This window comes from Podarcis bocagei (assembly GCF_964188305.1).
Source record: "Podarcis bocagei genome assembly, chromosome: 3".
NCBI classification, from domain to species: Eukaryota; Metazoa; Chordata; class Lepidosauria; order Squamata; family Lacertidae; genus Podarcis; species Podarcis bocagei.
In genome coordinates, this window is record NC_138127.1 from 104,852,599 (window position 1) to 104,876,022 (window position 23,424).

General features: G+C 42.1%; 1 protein-coding gene across 3 annotated transcripts in view; it reads right to left on the reverse strand.

The window, feature by feature from the left end:
* Positions 1–23,424, reverse strand: part of LOC308584092 (uncharacterized protein) — a 153,917-nt gene that overhangs the window by 24,293 nt on the left and 106,200 nt on the right. Inside the window, exons 8-9 of one of the 3 annotated variants that reach the window (XM_081188798.1) lie at positions 21,236–21,352; positions 19,862–20,132 (exon numbers count right to left, since the gene is read on the reverse strand). The exons of the other annotated variants lie outside the window; for them this stretch is intronic. Coding sequence (XP_081044924.1) covers positions 20,125–20,132; positions 21,236–21,352 — 125 coding nt within the window. The 3' untranslated portion in view covers positions 19,862–20,124. Of the gene's footprint in view, positions 1–19,861; positions 20,133–21,235; positions 21,353–23,424 lie in introns of those variants that run through there. 3 annotated transcript variants of the gene reach the window in all.

A 23,424-nucleotide genomic window follows, 5' to 3' on the forward strand; every position in this document is an offset into this window, starting at 1 on the left:
AAAACAGGACTTGTGGGAATTGCAGTTCATGGATGATGGGAATTGTAGTCCAAGAACAATAAGAGGGTCACAGGTCCACAATGCCTGATATCAAGACAAGATTGCTTATCCATCAACATTCCTGATTCAACTGGGACATCCCGGAATTACAGAAGCTATCCCAGTTTCTGATTGGCTGTCCCGGTTTTTGTGCTGAGCTCCGTCGCCAGTCATCTGGCTCTTGTGAGAGCTCAGCACCCAAAGACAAATGATGGAAGCAGAGGAGGAGGGGGAGCTGCTGGTGATGTGGGTCAGGCTGCCCCCACTGGACCCATTCACCATGCTTCCTCTGCCCAATGCTGCCCCCACTGGAGGGGGTGGAGACCCACTGAAGAGGGGAAGCCCCAGCTCATTTGCCCGGGAGTATGGCACTGAAAGGCGCAAGTCTCAAGTTTAACTGGCAGAATGTTGGAGGGTCTGAGATTTTGTTATCTAACAATCCATCCATATTCCCTGTGCTATTGTTTGGTTGTCTGCCTGAAATTCCAATAAAATTCCGGTGTGTCATAGCTTAGAAACACTGAACAGAACTGAAACCTGGATTCCAGAAACAACTGAAGCAACCGTTTGCCAAATTTTCTTCCGGATCTTCTGTTATGGTTCATGGTGCACAGAGACATCAGAGGACAGCCAATGCTAGCCCTGCTCAAGATATTCTCTAAATTGGGCAAAGTCGGTATCGCTTCATATAAGTAACAGTGACTTTATTTATTCAGCTAAGAACTATCAGTTCAATATTTGCAGAGAGTCAATTAGATATTTAGGTATAATCATACCAATGGATATTACTGAATTAGTAGCATGTAATTTAAACAAAGTAATCGATGAGTTTTCTTTATATATTAATAGATGGGAGTCATTTAACCTGCCCTTATGCGGAAGAGTTAATACTCTCAAACGAACATTATTCCCAGAATAATCTATAGTGGGAGTAGAATTCCAGGTCATATATGTAGTAAATATTTCCAGAAAAGGAATTCCTTAATTAGGAAATGTCTATGGGGTTCTGCAACTCCAAGAATATCCTTACTAAATATGTAATTATCAATTAAAAAATGAGGATTTGGCATTCAAGAAGGATATTGACCAGAGGGGCAGAGGAGGGCTGTCAGATGATTAAGACTCTGGAGACCAAGAGTTGCTCCTGGCGACTCATTAGATGACGTTGTTGAGGACTGGAATAACTGACTCTTGGCAGCCATCGATGAGATCGCGCCTAAGCGCCCTCTGCGACCCTGTCGAAACCGGGCCCCTTGGTTTACTGAGGAGCTGCAGAAAATGAAGCGGGATCTAAGATGGCTAGAGGGAGCATGGTGACGGACTTGTGACGGAGCATCAAGAACATCTTATAGGACGCTTATGAAAGCCTATGAGACGGCTATGAAAGCTGCTAAGAAATCTTACTTTGCAGCTTCCATTGCATCCGCTAGCTCTCACCCGGCACAACTATTTAGAATAATTAGGTCAATACCGTCCTTAGAAGGACAAGCAAATTTAAGCACAAATTCGACCCACAGCTGTGAGGCATTTGCGAGCGTTTTTGCGGAGAAAGTCCTGTTGCGCCTCCGTGACCTTGCTGCCAATTTAGATACAGTGACTGAACTGGAGGCCCCTCGACTGACTTCAGGTCCAGTGTTGGACCATTTCGATCGTATACTTCCTGCTGATGTGGATAGATTCATCCAAGTTGGTAGGCCCACCGCCTGCCTCCTTGATCCGTGCCCGTCTTGGCTGATTAGGGTGTGTCTAGATGTCGCACAGTCCCCCCTGCTTGAAATTATCAATTTGTCCCTTGCCACGGGGAAATTCCCAGGGGAACAGAAGGAAGCAGTGGTGTGTCCGCTCTTAAGGAAAACTTCACTAGATCCTTTAGACCTATCCAATTACCGCCCAGTTTCAAATCTTCCATGCCTGGGTAGGGTAATTGAGAGAGCAGTTGCTGAACAGCTTGGTAGGTTTCTGGAGGAAACAGCCTTTGACATGGTTGATCATGATCTTCTGGACCACCGCGTCACCGACGTGGGGATACAGGGCATAGCCCGTAAATGGCTGTGCTCTTTTTTTAAAAAATAATAATAATAATTTTTATTGCATTTTTTCCAGATACAGTATTAAACAACGAAAGAGAAAGAAAAGAAAAGAAAAAAAGTACAGATAAAGAAAGAAAGAAAGAACAAACCTACCATTTCAACAACTTGTTTCAACTTTCCAACGGACTTCCCCACGTCTCCCGTACAGAGCATTCTTAACAATAAATTTATCAGCAAATTATAACCTTGTTTCATGTGTTATTTTGTACTTTCAATTGCAATTTAAGTTTAAATCCCTTATTATCCATTTACTCTATAAGCAAACATATTATCCTTTTTGGGCATTTAAACATTGAATCTTTCATTAATATTATCTAATTTCATATATATTCCATTCTCTTTGCTGGGGCTAACATTCAAATTCATGCGAAATCCTATAGTTCATATAACTTATAAAATTTTTGCAGATAGTCCTTGAATTTTTTCCAGTCCTCCTCCATTGCTTCTTCTCCCAAATCTCAGATCCTGGCAGTCATCTCGGCCAACTCCATGTAGTCCATCAATTGCGTCTGCCACTCTTCCAGTGTGGGCAAATCTTGAGTCTTCCAATATTTAGCGATAAGAATTCTTGCTGCTGTAGTAGCATACATAAAAAACGTTCTGTCCTTCTTTACCACCTTTTGGCCGACAATGCCCAAGAGGAAGGCCTCCGGTTTCTTAGGAAAGGTGTACTTAAACACCTTTTTAACTCATTGTAAATCATTTCCCAAAAGGCCTTCACTCTTGGACAGGTCCACCAAAGGTGAAAGAATGTCCCTTCAGCCTCTTTGCACTTCCAACATTTATTGTCAGACAAATGGTATATCTTAGCAAGCTTGACTGGGGTCATGTACCACCTGTATATCATTTTCATAATGTTTTATTTCAAGGCATTACATGCCGTAAATTTCATACCGGTGGTCCATAACCTTTCCCAGTCTTCAAACATAATATTGTACCCAATGTCTTGTGCCCATTTTATCATGGCTGATTTAACTGTCTCATCCTGGGTGTTCCATTTAAGCAGCAAGTTATACATTCTCGATAATACCTTGGTCTTTGGTTCTAACAGCTCTGTCTCAAGTTTCGATTTTTCCACCTGGAATCCTGTTTTTTTGTCCAACTTAAAAACCTCATTAATTTGGGCATAATGAAACCAGTCTTGCACCTTATCCTTTAATTTTTCAAAACTCTGCAACCTCCAATTGTCTCCAATGTTTTCTATTATTTCCCAATATTTCGGCCAGCCGGCCTCCATATTGGGTTTTTTCCAAGCCTTGGCCTCTAGTGGTGATAGCCACCTCGGAGTCTTACTTTCAAGTAAGTCTTTGTATTTTGTCCAGACCATAAATATTGCTTTTCTGACAATATGGCTTTTGAACATTCCGTGTGTTTTTACCTTGTCATACCACAAATACACATGCCAACCTAACGAATTGTTAAAGCCTTCCAGATATAGGACATCAGTGTTTTCTAGCAAAATCCAATCTTTCATCCAGCAGAAGGCTGCAGCTTCGTAATATAACCTTAAGTCTGGCAGGGCAAACCCCCCTCTTTCTTTTGCATCAGTTAATATTTTAAACTTTATTCGGGGCTTTTTGCCCTGCCAAACAAACTTTGAAATATCCGTCTTCCACTTTCCAAAACATTCCACTCTGTCCACGACCTGCAAGGCTTGAAACAAAAACAACATTTTTGGCAAAACGTTCATCTTTATAGCTGCGATTCGGCCTAACAAGGATAATTTCAGTCTTGACCAAATTTCTAGGTCTTTTTTGACTTCTGACCAACATTTCTCATAGTTGTCTTTAAATAAGTTCAAATTTTTGGAAGACAAGTTAACCCCCAGGTATTTCACTTTTTTAACAACATTTAAGTCTGTTTCCTTCTGAAACCCATCTGTTTCAGAAGATGTCAAATACTTTCCTAATACCTTAGTTTTTTGTTTGTTCAACTTAAATCCCGCCACCCGACCAAATTCTTGAATCAATTCTAAAACTCTTTTAGTACTAGATTCTGGCTCCTGTAATGTTAAAACCAAGTCATCTGCAAAAGCTTTCAGTTTATATTGTTTCGCTCCAACCCGTATTCCTTGTACCTGCCGGTCCTTCCTAATCATATTCAGCAACACCTCCAGGACCGAGATAAATAATAAAGGGGATAGGGGGCACCCCTGTCGTGTTCCTTTTTCAATATGGAATTCTTCTGTCACCACATTGTTCACTATCAACTTAGCTTTCTGTTCTGAATAAATTGCTTCTATTCCATTTTCAAACCCCCGTCCCACACCCATCCCTTCCAAGTTTTTCTTCATAAACTTCCAAGAAATGTTATCAAAGGCCTTCTCTGCATCGATAAATATTAACACTGCTTTAGTGTTAATATTTGTTTGTAAAAGTTCCAGAATATCAATAATGTTCCTGGTATTGTCAAACAAATGCCTGCCTGGAAGAAAGCCTGCTTGGTCCTTATGGATTACTTCATTTAATACTTTTTTAAATCTATTTGCCAAAATGTCTGCAAATATTTTGTAATCCACATTTAGGAGTGAGATGGGACGGTAGTTCTTAAGTTGAGTCTTTTCAGTTTCCACTTTGGGTATCAATGTGATGAATGCTTCTTTCCACGTTTCTGGTGCCCTCCCTCCCCCCATAATCTGGTTACAAACCTCCATTAATGGATGTATCAAGTAGTCTTTTAACGTCCTATAATACTTGGAGGTAAGTCCATCAGGGCCTGGAGATTTGCCTAGCTGCATGTTCTGAATGGCATCCTCAATTTCCTGTTGTGTTATTTTGTGATTCAAGATTGATCTCTTCTCCTGAGATAGTTCTGGTAAACCATTGTCTTTCAAGAATTGATCTATCTCAATCAAATCCTCAGGCCCTTGAGTATATAATTTTTTGAAGTATTTCTGGAAACACTTTCTAATTTCTCCCGGTTTCTGAATGTTTTTCCCTTCAACTTCTAGGTTGGTAACATAATTTAATTTTTGTCTCTTTTTCAACTGCCAAGCTAGCAGTTTCCCACATTTGTTCACCGATTCAAAGGATCTTTGTTTCATTTGTTTAATTTTCCATTCCACTTCTTGGTTTATCAGTTTCGTATATTGTGACTGGTGGAATTTAATTTCTCTTAAAATCTCTTTTGATTTTGGATTCAATCTTAACTTTTTCTCTCCATCTCTTATCTTCTCTAATATCTTATCCTTTTTTCCATTCCAGAGTTTTTTCTTGATCGTATTCTGTTGTATCAGAAACCCTCTCATTACAGCTTTACTTGCGTCCCAGATTGTTCTTTTTTCCACCGAGGTGTTCAGGTTGATTTCAAAATAGTCCTTTAAAGCTTTTTGGGCCTTCTTTACAATCTCTCGGTCTCTTAACAGGTTGTCATTCATTTTCCATCTGAAGGAACCGGCTGGGGTGAATCTCACTTCCATTTTCAAAGCGTTATGGTCGGAGCAGGTCTTTGGGCAGATTTCCACTCTTATAGTCTTAGGTGCCAGCCCTCTAGTTGTCCAGATTTGGTCGATTCTTGTCCATGACAGGTGGGCCTCAGAGAAAAAAGTTCCTTCTTTACCTAAGGGGTTTCTCGTCCTCCATATATCAATCAAGTCCATATTGTCAGTCAGTTCAAAAAAAGTTTTTGGTAGTCTGCCATCCTAGGTTAAATTCTGGTTCTGTGACTTATCCATATAAGTAGAGACCACCCCATTCATATCTCCCATCATAATGATGTTAGAGTAGTCCAGATAGTCCAGTAACGTCTCATGTAGCTTCTTATAAAATTCTGATTTCCCCTCATTTGGTGCATAAATTCCTAATATCAAAACTTTTTCTCCTTGAGTTTGTATTTCAATTGCCAGGATTCTTCCTTGTTCATCTTTAAACAAAAATTTCGGTAATAGGTTCTCCTTTGCGTAGATCACCACGCCTCTCTTTTTAACTCTGTCTGATGAAATAAATTCTTGGCCTAGTCTTTTGTTAATTAACACTTTCCTATGGAGCCTGGTCACATGTGTTTCTTGCAAACAAATTATATCCAAATGTTCTTTTTTCAAAATGTGGAAAATCCTTTTGCGTTTTTCCGGGGAATTTGCGCCATTAATGTTCCAACTATATAGCTGCAGAGACATCCTGTATCAATCTGTTGTTACTCTTTATGGGGTGTCTTCTTTTTTGTCCAAGTCCGAGGGTGTTGGTTCTTTTCCAGGTTGCGGTAGGGGCAAAGGTACTACTGTTCCTTTCTGCAGGTCCTCTCCGTGGTCGTGTAGGAACTTCTGGCTGTCCTCTTTCGTTTTGATTTTAACCTTCTTTCCTTTGTAATTAAATGATAAACCTTGTGGAAACTCCCACCTGTAAGATATCCCGTTGCTTCTCAGGAGTCTAGCTAGATCAGCGTAGTTAGCTCTGAGATCCAATAATTGTTTAGGGATATCCTTGTAAATTTCCGCTCTTCTGTCCTGGATCTCCAGTGATTTATTAAAATGGAGGTCTAGTATTTTGTCTCTCTCCTGTTTGGTCCTTAGGATAATCAGACAATCTCTGGGACTGTCCTTCCTGGCGACTCTTCCCAATCTAAACGCAGTTGTTATTTTGAAATCTTTGTCTTCCTTTATATCCCAGAATTTAGAAAATTCTGTTGTCAAGTAGCCGGTCAAATCCTCTTTCTCAAGCTCTGGGATAGAGCGTAATCTTAGATTATTTTCTCGATTTCTCAATTCCGCCAAAGACAGATAAGTCTGCTGGTCACTGATGTGCTTGTGTAGTGGCCTTACCTCTCCTTTCAGTTCATCCACTTTCTGAATTGCTTGATCAGCTTTCTCATTTGCAGCCTCAGCCAGTTTCCGGTTCTCAGAAGTGGCGTCTTTTAAATCCCCAATTGCTTGTGAATGCTGAGCCACCTGTTCAGTTAGTTTGGTAATTGAGGATGTGGCTAAGTCAATTTTTGCTGTTTGGTCGTCAACCTTCTTATTTAGAACTGCGAATTGCTGTAGCATTTCATCTAGGAGGGTACCAGATCCCCCTGCAGCCATATCCTCAGTTGTTGGCTGTTCAGCTTCCTGTAGTGGAGCTGTTGTTGGGGGTATAGCTCCCTGTAAAACAGCCGGGACTGAAGATCTGCAAGACTGAGAGGTCAAAGTTGTTTGTACAAGTTGGCCTTTCCCTGCTTTCGCTGCAGATCTTGTTTTCGGATGGCCACTCATACCACAGCTGTCTGTGAGTCAAGGTCAAACTGTCAAAATTTCCATGGGAAAGACAGTCCTCAAAGTAGATAACAAAACAGCAGAGAGTCAAAACAAAGTTAGTTCCCAGGAATTTGTAAATCCAAAGCTCCACTAGAGGGAGTGTTGTTACAGTTCATAAAGAAAGGAAGGAAGTTTTAGTCGCCATTAAAGTTCCTGCAGCTCAGTAAATTAATAATAGTCCTTACAGCCTTTTCCACTTGCAGAGCCCTTTCAAAATTGCCACAAAGCCCATCTGGAGGTGCAAGATACAGTTGCTTAAATTGTATCTTCCAGTAGTGCCTCTATGTGTCTATTTCAGCTTTATAGATTGTATCCGCAAAAACAACCCTTTTCCCCTGCCAGCCCCAGGTTGGGTTTTAAAATTTGTTAAAGTCCACGAAAGGAGAAGGTTCCCAAATTGCATTAACACAGTAACCCAAAGAAGAGAAAAAGCTTGCCTTTCCTTTCAGTTGCCAGTTCCATCAATCGCACGCTTCCCTTTTTATAATCCCTCTCTGTTGCTTCCAGCTTGTCAGTTCCTTTGCCTTTGATCTATAAGCGCTGCCGGGAGACGGACTTCCTTTTTCTCGTCTCCCGCTTTCAGCCAAATTTACAATTTGTAGTTCCGAAATAAAGTACGTCTTACTCACGAGTAGGTAATTTAGAGTCCAATGTTCAAGGAAGAAAGGTCGGCGCTCATCAGCAGCAGCCGCGCGGCTTCGCTCCCGCAGAAAGAGCGATGTACTCTCAGCACCGCTTCCCCTCCGCGCTTCCGGAACCCCTTACGGGGTCCCTTCTTCGTTTTGGGGGTCGCTCCAGGTGCCCGCTGAGTCCCACGGCCACGAGCTCACTCTGCCCGTGGTTTTTCTTAATGGATCGTCGCTGTGCCGTAGCGAACGATCCTTTTCTGCGGAGCCCCTCTTCAGAGACTGAAGAGGACCGCCATTGCGTGTTTCGCGCCGCCTCCGGAAGTCTCCGAAATGGCTGTGCTCTTTTAACTCTGGTTGGGGACAGAGGGTGGCACTAGGGAGGGAAATGTAGTCGTGCCACTCCTTGGTGTGTGGAGTGCCGCAGGGCGCAATCCTCTCCCCGATGCTTTTTAACATCTTTAGGCGCCCCCTTGCCCAGATTGTCCGGAGTTTTGGGCTGGGCTGTCACCAATATGCTGATGACACTCAGCTCTATCTGCTGATGGATGGCCATACCGACTCGGCCCCGAACACACTTAGCAGATGCTTGGAAGCTGTGGCTGGATGGTTTCGTGGGAGCCGATTGAAACTAAATGCTTCAAAGACAGCATGGCTGGGTTGAGATGGCATGGGGATGAGGGACCAACTCCCTTCTCTTGTGGGGGCCCAATTAGTGCCATTGCCTTCTGTTAAGAGTTTGGGTGTAATCTGTGATGACTCCCTTTCCATGGAGGCGCAGGTTACAGCAATAGCCAAGGCGACATTTTTCCACCTTCGCCGCATCAAGCAGTTGGTCCCTTACCTTTCCCGCCCCAACCTGGCCACAGTGATCCATGCAACGGTCACCTCCAGGCTTAACTACTGTAATTCGCTCTACAAGGGGCTGCCCTTGAAGCTGTCCCAGACACTCCAGCGGGTGCAGAATGCTGCAGCGAGGCTCCTCACGGGGTCTCTGCCATGAGAGCATATTCACCCAATGCTTTTCCAGCAGCACTGGCTCCCGGTGGAGTACAGGGTCAGATTTAAGGTGCTGGTTTTGACCTTTAAAGCCCTTCACAGCCTAGGACCCTCATACCTACGGGACCGCCTCTCCTGGTATGCCCCACGGAAAGCCTCAAGGTCCATAAATAGCAACACCCTAGTGGTCCCGGGCCCTAAGGAAGTTAGATTAGCTTCAACCAGAGCCAGGGCCTTTTCAACTTTGGTTCCGGCCCGATGGAACGCTCTGTCTCATGAGACCAGGGCCCTGCAGGATCTGATTTCTTTCCGCAGCGCCTGTAAGACAGAGTTGTTCCGCTCGGCCTTTGGCTTGGAGCCAGTTTGATTCCATCCCCCTCTTTCTTTTCCTTTCTCCTCCTGTGATGAGGCTACATTTTAATATTTTAATGTTTCAATATTTTAATGTTGTATTTTAATTTTGTTTTTAAGTTGTATTCATTCAACTTTTTTTTATTATTGCTGGTTAGCTGCCCTGAGCCTGGCGTTGGCTGGGGAGGGCGGGGTAAAAATAAAAATTATTATTATTATTATTATTATTATTATTATTATTATTATTATTTGGAAGACGGCTGAAGGAGTTGGGTATGTTGAGCCTGCAAATGAGGAGATGATAGGAGATATGATAGCCATCTTCGAATAACACAAGGGCTGTCACATGGAAGAGGGAGCAAGCTTGTTTTCTCCAGCCTTGGAGGGTAGGACTCTAACCAATCAGTTCAAGTTACAAGAAAAGGGATTCTGACTAGATATATGGGGGAAAATTAATGAAAGTAAGATCCTAACCCGAGGTACTATTTCTGGGTTAGCGGAGTCTGTAACCTGAAGCGTATGTGACCCCAGGTACCACTGTAGATACTTGGGCCCCTTTCTCATTTCTGCATTTTTATTTTTATTTTACATCTGTTGTTCTTGTTTCTGTTTATTTATTATGAGTGATGGAATAAAACCACTAATTTGTATGGTGCGTGTTTTTTTTTGGGGGGGCGGGTCACAAAATAGGGGAGGAGCACATAAAAATACAAGCCTCACAGAAACAATCATATTAAGCAAAAATGAATCCAAAACTGCAGACCAGAAGAAAAGCCAATGGAAAAGATTCTTTCTTTGTAGGTACAGTGGTACCTTGGTTCCAAAATGCCTTTGTACTCAAACAACTTGCAACCCAAATGCTGCAAACCTGGAAGTAAGTGTTCCGGATGGTGAACCTTTTTCAGAAGCCAAAGGTGCTCCGTTTTGAGTGTTATACTTCCGTTTTGAGTGCAACACTTCTGTTTTGATGGTTATGCTTCCGATTTGAGTGCCACACTTCTGTTTGGAGTGTTACGCTGAGGTCTGGCTGTTTTTGCTATTTATTTTGTGTCTTTGTTTTTGTTTTGTTTTTGTGACCCAGTTCAGCTACTGATTGACTGATTGTGTGACTGCAGTAGATTGTTTATTGCTTTCATTTTATGGATCAATGGTCTCATTAGATAGTAAAATTCAAGTTATATTGCTGCTTTAGAGGTTGTTTTCAGAAGTTTGGAATGGATTAAACCATTTTGCATTACTTTCTATGGGAATGTGTGCCTTGGTTTTGGAATGCTTTGGTTTTGGAATGGACTTCCGGAACAAATTAAGTTTGAGAACCAAAGTACCACTGTACTGCAATTGCGGTTGCATCAGACTGCATTAAAGCAAATCTCCTAAACAACATTCCGCTTCCTTTCCATCCAGGCACTGAGAACATGGCAGCTGATTCTGTGAGATGACAGGAAATCTGTTAATTGATATGGAATTGGAAAAACTGCACCCGAAGTACAGCACACGTTGTGATTGTTTGAGAAAGGATATCCTTTAGGTAAATCACAGGAAGTCCTCCAAGATGAATAAATTGCCTAGGATGAGTTAAGAAAAAGGGGGCGTGGATGGTTCAAATGCTGACAATTGCAGGAAATACCTGTTTGCAGCATTTCCCACTCAGATGCACAAATGTGTGTTTCAGCATCTTTTTGGCACGGCAAAACTATAAGTAGAGAGAACCTCCTTGTTCCAGCCAAACTCCACTTCCTTTTGCCTTAGAGTGCCTTCCCTTTGGCAGAGATCTCAGAGGAAACTGCAGCCATGAGGTTCCTTTACCTGAGCTTTGCTCTGGTCTTCATCTTCTTCCACGTTGTTGCAGGTAAGAGGGCACAGGGAGGGAGTCCCAGGTATTTCCCCATCCAGAAACCCTGAAGAACTGTTGTGTGTCAGTGTAGACCATTCTCTCTTATGTGTAGTATAATTCTTTATTATTCCCCCTCAAACATATTCACAATGATATTCCCATCAAATAGTCACATTGTTTCATAAATTGACTTCCTACCCCCACAGAGAGCCCAGTGTAGTGTAGTGGATAAGAGCAGTGGACTTGTAATCTGGTGAACCGGGTTCGCTTCCCCTCTCCTCCACATGCAGCTGCTGGGTGACATTGGGCTAGTCACACTTCTCTGAAGTCTCTCAGCCTCATTCACCTCACAGAGTGTTTGTTGTAGGGAAGGAAGGGAAAGGAGAATGTTAGCCCCTTTGAGACTCCTTCGGGTAGTGATAGAGCGGGTATCAAATCCAAACTCCTCCTCCTCTTCCTCCACTTCTTCAATGTTTCTACTCAAACACTTTCTACTGCATTATATCTTTATCTATAAAAAAAATTTTCTGTACTAAAGTTATTTTATTATTTTTCCTCCACGGCTTTTATCCTGCCCACAATTTCATCTGACTACAATTTCTTTTTTAAGTCCACAAACGGCCTCCATTCTTCCATTCATTATTGTGATCTCTTAATTTCTGTGCATATGATATTCTAGCTACTGTACATAAATAGTTTCAGGCTTTTTGGGAATAGCCCATTTCAACATTTTCTTCATTTCATTATATATTGTTTTCCCAAAACCTTTAGCTTATTTGCATGTCCACCACATATAGAAGAATGAGCCATCTATTTGCTTACATTTCCAACATTTACTTCACACATTTTTATACATCTTGGCCAGTTTATTTGGCATTCAATAAGACCTGTACCTCATTTTAAAATGATTTTCTATAAGTGTATAAGGAGAAGTAAATTTCATTTCCTTTTTCCATGACTTCTTTTCCAAGATGGATGCAAATGATAGATCATTTTGGTCATACTTCTTGATATTCTATAAATTGGGCAAAGTCGGAATTGCTTCCTGGAAGTAAAGGTGTGTTTATTGATTCAGCTAAGAATTATCAGTTCCATATTTGCAGGGAATCAATTAGATATTTAGGTATAACCATACCAAAGGATATCACCCAACTAGCCGTATGTAATATAAACAAAGTACCTAATGAGGTTTCTTTATATAGTGATACAATTACAAAATCAGAATTGGAAGGGACCCCAAGAGTCATCTACTCCAGCCCCCTGCGATGCAGGAATCTCAGCTAAAGCATCCCTGACAGATGGCCACCCAACCTCTGCTTAATAACCTCCAAGGAAGGAGCGTCAACAACCTCCTGAGGGAGACCGTTCCACTGTTGAACAGATCTTGCTTTCATTAATTTCCCCCCATATATCTAGTCAGAATCCTTTTCTTGTAACTTGAACCAATTGGTTAGAGTCCTACCCTCCAAGGCAGGAGAAAACAAGCTTGCTCCCTCTTCCATGTGACAGCCCTTGAGATGGCTATCATATCGCCTCTGAGTCTCCTCATTTGCCAGCTCAACATACCCAGCTCCTTCAGCCATCTTCCACATAATAAGGTTCGGTCTCCAGAGCCTTGACCATTCGACAGCCCTCCTCTGCTCCTCTGGTCAAATTGATAATCACATTTTTAGTAAGGATATTCTTGGAGTTGCAGAACCCCATAGACATTTCCAAATTAAGGAATTCCTTTTCTGGAAATATTTACTACATATATGACCTGGAATTCTACTCACACTATAGATTATTCTGGGAATTATGTTCGTTTAAGAGTATTAACCCTTCCGCACAAGGGCAGGTTAAATGACTCCCATCTATGAATATATAAAGAAAACTCATTGATCACTTTGGTTAAATTACATGCTACGAATTCGGTAATATCCATTGGTATGAGTATACCTAAATTTCTAATTGACCCTCTGCAAATATGGAACTGATAGTTCTTAGCTGAATAAATAAAGTCACTGTTTCTTATATGAAGCGATACCGACTTTACCCAATTTATATATATATATTTAAATTTTTATTGGTTTTTCACAATTTTTATAAACACAGACAATACACAATACAAACAAACAAACACATAAACAAACATGTATAATTTCAAATCCTTTTTTCTTAAACCTTACTTCACCGACTTCCCCGTACCTTCCCTTTCTGCATCCTAATTTCCAATTTTTTTCAGCAAATCCTCCCCGATTTTACCCAATTTATAGAATATCTTCAACAGGGCTAGCATTGGTTGTCCTCTGATGTCTCTGTGCACCAGGAACCATAACAGAAGATCCAGAAGAAAATTTGGCAAACGGTTGGTTCAGTAGTTTCTGGAATCCAGCTTTCTGTTCTGTTCAGTGTTTCTAAGCTATGACACACTGGAGGCTTGCCCATTTTACTGGAATTTTAGGCAGACAACCAAACATTAGCACAGGGAACATGGATGGATTGTTAGATAACAAAATATTAGACCCTCCAACATTCTGCCAGTTAAACTTGAGACTTGCGCCTTTCAGTGCCATACTCCCGGGCAAATGAGCTGGGGCTTCCCCTCTTCAGTGGTTCTCCATCCCCTCCAGTTGGGAGTAGCATTGGGCAGAGGAAGCATGGCTAATGGGTCCGGGGGGGGGGGGCAGCCTGACCTGCATCACCAGCAGCTCCCCCTCCTCCTCTCCTTCCATGAACTAAAGCGCAGCCACCTTATTTTCCCCAAAGACATTTGTCTTTCAGTGCTGAGCTCTCACAGGAGCCAGATGACAGTCGACGGAGCTCAGCACAAAATATGGGACATCCACTCAGAAACGGGCATAGCTTCTGTAATTCCGGGATGTCCCAGTTGAATCAGAACTGCTGATGGATAAGCACTCTTGTCTTGACATCAGGCATAGTTGACCTGTGACCCTCCAATTGTTGTTGGACTACAATTCCCATCATCCATGAACTGCAATTTCCACAAGCCCTGGTTTATTCTGCGTGGGTTGAAACCAAACGGAGAGGTAGAGGAAATTATAAGCAGCATGAGGATGAGCTGAGCACGCTCAAGGTAGCCACCGACACTACCTCCCCCCCAAAAAAAAACATACCCTTTCCTCAGTCCATTTCAGTGCCCCAACCTGGTTTCCTGACATTGTTTCTCCTTTCCACTGCTGAGTCTTTCTCCTCCCTGGAGTCTTCCTAACTAGTCAATGATCCCATTGTGGAAGTATACCTGAAGGAGCATATCTACCCTCATCATTCAGCCCTGACACGGAGGTCCAACTCCAAGGATCTTCTGGCATTTCCTTCATTGGGAGAGGCGAGGTTACAGGGAAGCAGGCAGAGGGCGTTTTAGGTAGCGGTGACCAAGGAACTAAGGGCAACGGCACCAGCGTGGTATTAGTCTAAGACCTGGGAGACATGGGCTCATGGGAGAAAAAGATGTATATTGCCTTGAGTTCCTTGGGGAAAGTTGGGAGAGAAATGTCTAAACAAACAAATTGAAAGTCGCATGGATATGTGTTCCTATGTGTTGAACTTTAGATATTCTTTCCTGCTTGTATTTTATTTTAATTGGCATCTGCAATTACACTTGGCTATGTTATGAATTAATGTATGTAAATTAAAGTTGAAAAGAAAGACCCAGATCAATGATTGAATCTGGGATCTTGATCACTGGGCAGCAATAGCCCTTCCCGACTCTTCAGTCCCACCTCCTCCCTGGCACCTCCCTGAGTTCCTTCTTTCATTCTCAAAATCCCAGAAAACAACCCTTCAGAAAATTCTGAGTCCTACTCAGAGTACACCCATAGAAATCAATAAACCTGATGTGCATTTAGCAGCATTAAATACTACTCTGTGGCCTATGGGCACCCACAAGGCAGTGGGTCCTGAATAATCAGCTCCATTTAGGTCATGGCTCCAGTCTGGGTTGAGTTCATCCTATCCCACCCGTGTTCACATAACCAACTGGGCAGCAAAACCCAAGCTCTGCCTGGGTGCATAAAAAGAATTGACTGCAGTTATCTCCTCCTGGGACTCGGGGATGAGAACTTCATTCCCCCCCCCCAAAGATATTTATTAAAGTTTTTAAAATATAACAATAGAAATGAAAAATAAAAATAAAAAATACAAAATACATCATAAAAACAATTAAAAAACAAATAATTTTCCATAACATATCTTCCTTACGCTTATTTCCCCAGACCTTCTCATACCTCCCTTCTTTGTATTCCACTTCAATTTGTGAGTTCAGCAAATCCTTACCATTAAGCTTTTACCCATTTATAAACTTTTTTTCTTTCGTATCTGCATTACAGCTGGAAACCCCTTAGTTTCTTTCCAACATTCTTCTAACATCCATCAATTTTACAATATTTCTTTTTTTTATAATATTTTTTATTTGCTTTTTTTCCAAGGTCAGAATACATCGTCAATAATACAGCAAAAGCGATTTTACAGAAGAAAAAAAGAAAGTTGAATACAAGAAAATTCACATTTCCAGATCTTTTTTCATAATCAACTGGACTTCCCCACATCTTCCATCCCCTGTTTTCTTTGGAATAAAAAATGAACAGCAAATTGATACCTTGTTTCATGTGTTTTTGTACTTTCATCTGATTATATACTCTATAATTTAAGCTTTTCACAGTCATAACTTAATTTCCGTCATTTTCAAATCTCAATACTGAAGCATGTTTTTCCAAAACTTAGCAAATTTCTCAACATTCATATAACTTATAATGTTTTTGTAGATAGTCCTTAAATTTTTTCCAATCCTCTTCCACTGCCTCTTCTCCCAGGTCTCGGATTCTGCCAGTCATTTCGGCTAGTTCCATGTAGTCCATCAGTTGCGTATGCCACTCTTCCAGCGTGGGTAGCTCCTGTGCCTTCCAATGTTTGGCTATAAGGATTCTTGCTGCTGTAGTTGCGTATAAAAAGAAAGTTCTATCCTTCTTTAACACTCTCTGGCCTACAATGCCCAGGAGGAAGGCCTCTGGTTTCTTATGGAAGGTATACTTAAATACCTTTTTCAACTCATTATAAATCATTTCCCAAAAGGCCTTCACCCTCGGACATGTCCACCAGAGGTGAAAGAATGTTCCTTCAGCCTCCTTACATTTCCAACATTTATTATCAGACAGATGGTATATCTTTGCAAGTTTGACTGGGGTCATGTACCACCTGTATATCATTTTCATAATGTTTTCTTTTAAGGCAGTACATGCCGTAAATTTCATACCGGTGGTCCATAACCTTTCCCAGTCTTCAAACATAATGTTGTGCCCAATATCTTGTGCCCATTTTATCATGGCTGATTTAACTGTCTCATCTTGAGTGTTCCATTTAAGCAGCAAGTTATACATCCTTGAAAGCACTTTCGTCTTAGGTTCAAGAAGTTCTGTCTCTAGTTTTGATTTTTCCACCTGGAAACCAATTTTTTTATCCTTTTTAAAAATCTCTAAGATTTGGGCATAGAGAAACCAGTCTCGCACCTTTCCTTTCAATTTTTCAAAACTCTGCAACCTCCAAGTATCACCAACTCTTTCTATTATCTCACAGTATTTTACCCAGCCACTCTCCATGTTAACTAGTTTTCTGGTCTTAGCCTCCATCGGTGATAACCACCTCGGGGTCTTATTTTCAAGTAAGTCCTTATATTTGGTCCAGACAATAAATAAAGCTTTCCTGACAATATGGTTTTTGAACAATTTATGAAACTTTACCTTGTCGTACCACAGATATGCATGCCACCCAAAAGCATTGTTAAACCCTTCCAGATCTAGGACATCAGTGTTTTCTAACAAGAACCAATCCTTCATCCAGCAGAAGGATGCAGCTTCATAATACAATCTTAAGTCCGGCAGGGCAAATCCCCCTCTTTCCTTTGCATCTGTTAGTATTTTAAATTTTATTCGGGGCTTTTTGCCCTGCCAGACAAACTTTGCAATATCCCTCTGCCACTTTCCAAAACACTCCACTCTGTCCACGATCTGGAGGGTTTGGAACAGAAACAACATTCTTGGCAATACATTCATCTTAACTGCTGCAATTCTTCCCAACAAGGAAAGTTTCAATCTTGACCAAGTTTCTAAGTCCTTTTTAATTTCAGACCAGCATTTTTCATAATTATCTTTGAACAAATTCAAATTTTTCCCAGTCAAATTAACCCCCAGGTATTTCACTTTTGTAACCACATTTAATTCTGTTTCCTTCTGGAACCCATCTATTTCTGAAGGTATCAGGTTTTTTGCCAAAACCTTAGTTTTTTGTTTGTTCAACTTGAATCCCGCCACCCGACCAAACTCCGAAATTAGTTCTAAAGCTCTTTTTGTACTAGGTTCTGGCTCCTGTAGTGTCAAGACCAAATCATCTGCAAAGGCCTTCAGTTTATATTGTTTTCCTCCGACCTGTATTCCCAATTTTACAATATTTCTGTAAATAGTCTTTAAATTTCTTCCAGTCTTCTTTCACCAACTCTTCTCCCTGGTCTCGGATTCTGCCAGTCATTTCTGCCAACTCCATGTAGTCAATCACATTCATCTGCCATTCTTCCAGAGTGGGTAGATCTTGTGTCTTCCAGTACTTTGCAGTGAGTATTCTTGCTGCTGTTGTACCATACATGAAAAAAGTTCTGTCCTTCTTTGGCACCAATTGGCCGCCAATGCCCAGGAGAAAGGCCTCTGGTTTGTTCAGGAAGGTATATTTAAATACCTTTTTCAGTTCATTATATATCATTTCCCAGAAAGCCTTATTCTTTGGGCACGTCCACTAAAGGTGAAAGAATGTACCTTCCGTTTCTTTACATTTCCAACATTTATTATCGGGCAAATGATAGATTTTTGCAAGCTTGACTGGAGTCATGTACCACCTGTATATCATTTTCATAATATTCTCTCTTAAGGCATTACGTGCCGTAAACTTCATACCTGTGGTCCATAACTGTTCCCAGTCAGCAAACATAATATTATGTCCAACATCTAGTGCCCATTTAATCATAACAGATTTCACCGTTTCATCCTGAGAATTCCATTTCAACAGCAAGTTATACATTCTTGACAGATTCTTAGTTTTGGGTTCTAACAGTTCTGTTTCTAGTTTTGACTTTTCCACCTCTTGTCCAAATTATATGTGTGATGGGATGATGAGCTGCTTGTGCGTAAAATCCAAATCCCTCAGAGTTTGTTCAAGTCCGCAAACCTCTGTCTGTAACGGAGCCCCTTAAGCATGGCTCCGTCAGTCACTGGCAGATTCCGACAGTGGTTGCTTTCGGAATCGCTTCCAACATAAAAGCTCCTTAACGGAAACACGTCTTCTGGACTCACGTCGTGACAGTTTCCAGTGCGGAGTGGGTGTCCCTATAGGAGGTCCAGAAACCTCCCCACTGTTCTCGCTGGAAGTGTCTCTGAGCCATCCCTCCTGCTCACTTTCCCTCAGAGACCCGCCTCTCCCCCTGCTGGTTCCCTCTTCAGCTGCTGAGTCTCTCCCAACCTCCGTGAGCCCTTCCACCACCTGTCTTTCCGATGGCAGTTCCCTGACAATATGCCTCCATTATCTGATAATAATGAAACCAATCTCTCACTTTGTTTTTTAATTTTTCGAAACTCTGCAATTTCAATTTGTCTCCTTCTTGTTCCAAAATTTCCCAATATGTCGGCCATTTGGCCTCCATATTGAGCCTTTTCTGAGCTTTTGCTTCCATTGGTGACAACCACCTTGGGCTTTTATTTTCCAATAAGTCTTTATATCTTACCCAGACATTAAACAATGCTTTCCTGACAATATGGTTTTTAAATGCTTTATGTGCTTTGACCTTATCATACAATAAGTATGCATGCCATCCAAATACATTGTTAAAACCTTCTAAGTCTAAAATGTCTGTGTTTTCAAGAAGTAGCCATTCTTTCATCCAGCAAAAGGCTGCTGATTCATAGTAAAGCTTAAGGTCTGGCAGGGCAAACCCACCCCTTTCCTTTGCATCTGTTAATATCTTAAATTTTATTCTGGGCTTCTTGCCCTGCCAGACAAATCTACAGATATCTCTCTGCCACTTCTTGAAGCAATCCATTTTGTCCACAATTTGCAGTGTTTGAAACAGAAACAACATTCTTGCCAATACATTCATCTTTATCACAGCAATACGGCCCTGGAGGTTCTGCTAAATATGATTAGAAGGGACCAGTTGGTTAAAGGTATATAGGTCGGAGCTAAACAGTACAAACTGAGAGCATTTGCAGATGATTTAGTATTGACGCTACAGGAGCCAGAATCTAGTACTAAAAGAGTTTTAGAACTGATTCAAGAATTTGGTCAAGTGGCAGGTTTTAAATTGAATAAGTTAAAAACTAAGGTCTTAGAGAAAAATTTAACACCGATTGAAAGAGATAGGTTTCAGAATGAGACAGGATTGACTGTGGTAAAGAAAGTGAAATATTTGGGGATTAACATGACAGCCAAAAATGGGAATTTATTTAAAGACAACTATGAAAAATGTTGGGTCGAAGTGAAAAAAGATTTAGAAATCTGGTCAAACTTGAAGCTTTCGGGGATGAGAACTTCAGTCAAGAGGAATCTTGGGCAGATAAGATGCGCTTCCACTGGAGGTGGGTCATATTTGGTCATAAATGCTTTTTTAAAAAATGGAAAAAAAACACAATTTTAGATTTGCAGGTTAATATGTGTTTAATTAGAGGATCATCAGAACAAACTGATCTTTGTTTCATTGTTTGCTTCACAAATGGATTGATCAGGCTCACTTCCACAAGCAAAGATCCAGAAGAATCAGCGTAGCCATCAGGCGTTCACACTGATGGATGTGTGCTGCTCACAGATGTCATTCAAGGGCACAGCATTGTGCATTGAAGCCACAGTAAGCCGGAAGAGTTAGACCAGATGGGCAGCGTTTGGTGATTCCCTTCTGGCAGAACCCCACTTTTCCTCTTACATTGATTATTGTCCTGAATAAAAGAAAGAAGGAAACCTGTAATCAACTGCACTTTCATGAGCCTGGATTCGGATTGCTCACCTTCAGGAGATGAGGGAGGATCATAGAATTGTCGTGTTGGAAGGACTCAATGGAACATTTAAGGAATCTGTAGCAGAAAGGAAGAGGACATGCAGGCCCAGCCCCAGAAGGAATTTGCAAGATCAATGCCGACATCCCCTGACCCATCCTGGATGTCAGGATGGGCCACTGGCGGCTGCTGGCTTTGAGGACTCCATCACAGGCTAGAATAGATCTATTAAATTATTTGTCATCTCCAGCCTCAGATTGCAGTTGCTTTTCAATTCATTTCTCCAGTATTTCTAAGAGGCAGAATGAACTATCACCATTGTGTGGATCTGAAGAAGTGTGCATGCACACGAAAGCTCATACCAAGACCAAACTTAGTTGATCTCTAAGGTGCTACTGGAAGGAATTTTTTTATTATGTTTTGACTACGGCAGACCAACACAGCTACCTACCCGTAATTATCACCATTGTTGGCATTCAAGAATTCCTCTCCTGGTTTGGGTCCTTAGGGACCATGCGGTTTCTAGCTCTGGGTCTACTGGATATTGTGATGTATTTTTGTACTTCAGGTGAGGTCTGGAAAGTGCAAAATGAAATGGGACTCTTTGTTGCCAAATCACATATGTGTTCTTGCAGCAGCAGCAGCAGACTGCTGGCTCATCCTCACTTACTCAGATCAGAGCCGCCATTTTTTACTGACCATGGGAAGTGCAGCTTGCACAGTTTGCATCCATATGAACATCTGTGGCATCAAAATTCCCTGTGCACAGATGAAAACCTTGAGGCTCTAATGCTTAAAAGAAGATGCAGAACCTAGAAGTGCTGCATCAAAACTGAATCCAAATTTAGACATCTAAAAATAGGGTTAATATACCTTGAGCGTATTATCTGCTACTCTGATCCATAAACTGATCAGTGATTATTTCCTTTAGCACAAGCAAAGCCCTGCATTGTCCAGTGAAGTCGCAGAGTGTAGATCAGGAAACAGGATTAAAAATTAGCAAACAATTGCACGAGTGGGACCACCAAGTCATGGATACAACTTACTCCTACAGCAGCGTGCATTAGGACCACAGGGGACCCATGTAATCTCTCCAGAGGGACAGTTCACAGTCCTTGGGGCCAGGCAAAATCCTCCCAAGAATCCACACAATGGAGATCCACCTGTGCAAAAGAGAGGGAAGTAGATTTTCATCATTTGAGAGAACTCCTTGTGCAATACAGAAACGTTAATTTGACCGGCGTTTTGTTTTGAGCATGGGAATAGCACTTCAAAATAAATTGTCATTATTTGAAAGGACTTCTTGTGCAAAACATAAACATTCATTTGACTGATGTTTTGTTTTGAGCATTGGAAGAGTACTTCCAAGTATGAGAGCCTGAGGTCCTCAACCAGGAAATGGGAGACCAGCCTTCAAATCCAGCCTCATCATGACGCTAACAGAGTGGCCTTGGGCCTCTCATGGTCGTCGTGAGGATTAAATTAGGAAGAACCACAGAAGGCATCTTGAGCTCCATGGAGAAAAAGGTGGGAGATAAATGCAATGAGTAAATACATATTCAAAGCCTTCTGTAACAGCACATCAGTATTATTATGTCCCATAATACCGATGGGGAGATCGAGGCTGAGAGTGAAAGCCTGGTTTACCCGAGGCCAGCTGGTGAGTTCATGGTGGAGTTTTACAGATTTGGATTGTCAGGCACGGGAAGTCCTGATTTGACTGATGCTCCGGTCAACATCATCAATGTTACATAGAATGGTTGATTGGAGGGGGGGATCTTACTTCCGGAGGCGGCGCCAACGGTAATGGCGGTCTCCTTCTGAGTTCGGAAGGGGAAGCTCCGCAGGAACCGGGTCTGTCCGCTACGGCGCAGTGGAGACCCTTTCAAAAACCGCAGGTGGAGGAAGCCTGCGGCCGTGGGACTCGGCGGGTGCCAGAAGCGCCCCCCCAATTGGTAAAGGAACCCCGCGAGGGGTTCCGGAGCAGAATGGGGGTGGCGCGGCACTGAGAGTCAATCGCTATTTCTGCGGAGCAAAGCCGCGCAGCTGTTGCTGGAGAGCGCTGACCTTTTTCCTTTGAAACTTCAGATTACAAAATACAACCCGTGAGTAAGATTTTTAAAATTGGGAGTTCAAAGGGTTGTTTTGCCTTTGATCGACGCAGCAAATTTGAATTTGACTCTGAAGCGGGAAGATGTAAAAAGGAAGTCCATCTTCCGCTGTTGTAGATAAGATCAAAGCAAAGACTTTTGAAGCTAGAGCTGGAGAAGTGGAAAGGACTTTAAATTTCATTGCCAGACACAAGAACCCCTCTTGAAGTGGGGGGGGGGAGGAATTTCTGGGTTTAAGGAAGATGTGAGGGAAAGACCACTGCCTAATCCCTGCTATTGGTCTGCCAGTGACAATAAGAAAGTGTTGCACCGTTTATGAACATTTGTTACTACTTGTGAATACTCTGCATGTGAGTTGGACACTGTTGCCTTATATTGAATTGTTGCATTTACTGGAAAGTGAAAGCTATAAAGGTAAGATTGCCTTTGGGAAAATTGCCTGGAAAAGTAACATCTTTGCTTGAAAGTAACATTGTTGCTAAGGTGCTCCCCTAGAGGAGGACTGGGACATAGCTGGGGTTTTTCCATTACAGCTGGCTGGAAAATTTTCCCATCAGAAAAGAGGCTTGAACTGTGCAAGTGACCTTGAGGTTTCAAAAACAAAGTAATGGATCAGGAAAAACCCCAGCCTACAAGGCCAAAAACTAGATATCTGCAACGAAGACATTCCGTAGTGGCACCTCCTGAAAAGGAAGATACTGGGCAGTTCGGTGCAAAAAATACAGGCCCTGAAGAGACACTAAATGCGGCGCGAACGGCAATGGCGGTCTCCTTCACTTCGTGAAGGGGAAGCTCCGCGGAAACGGGTCGCCCGCTACGGCGAAGCGGGGACACACGTTGGAAAACCACAGGCAGAGTGAGCCTGTGGCCATGGGACTCGGCGGGCACCAGAAGCGCCCCCCGAAACGAAGAAGGAACCCCGTAAGGGGTCCCGGAACGCGGAAGGGCTGGCGCGGTGCTGTGAGTCGATCACTCTTTCTGCGTAAGTGAAGCCGCATAGCTGCTGTCGGTGAGCGCTGACCTTTTTTCCTGGAACATTAGACTCGGAAAAACACCAACCCGTGAGTAAGAGGGGTTAAAGGAATTGGAAACTAAAGTTGTTAAAATTCGGCCAAAGCGGGAGA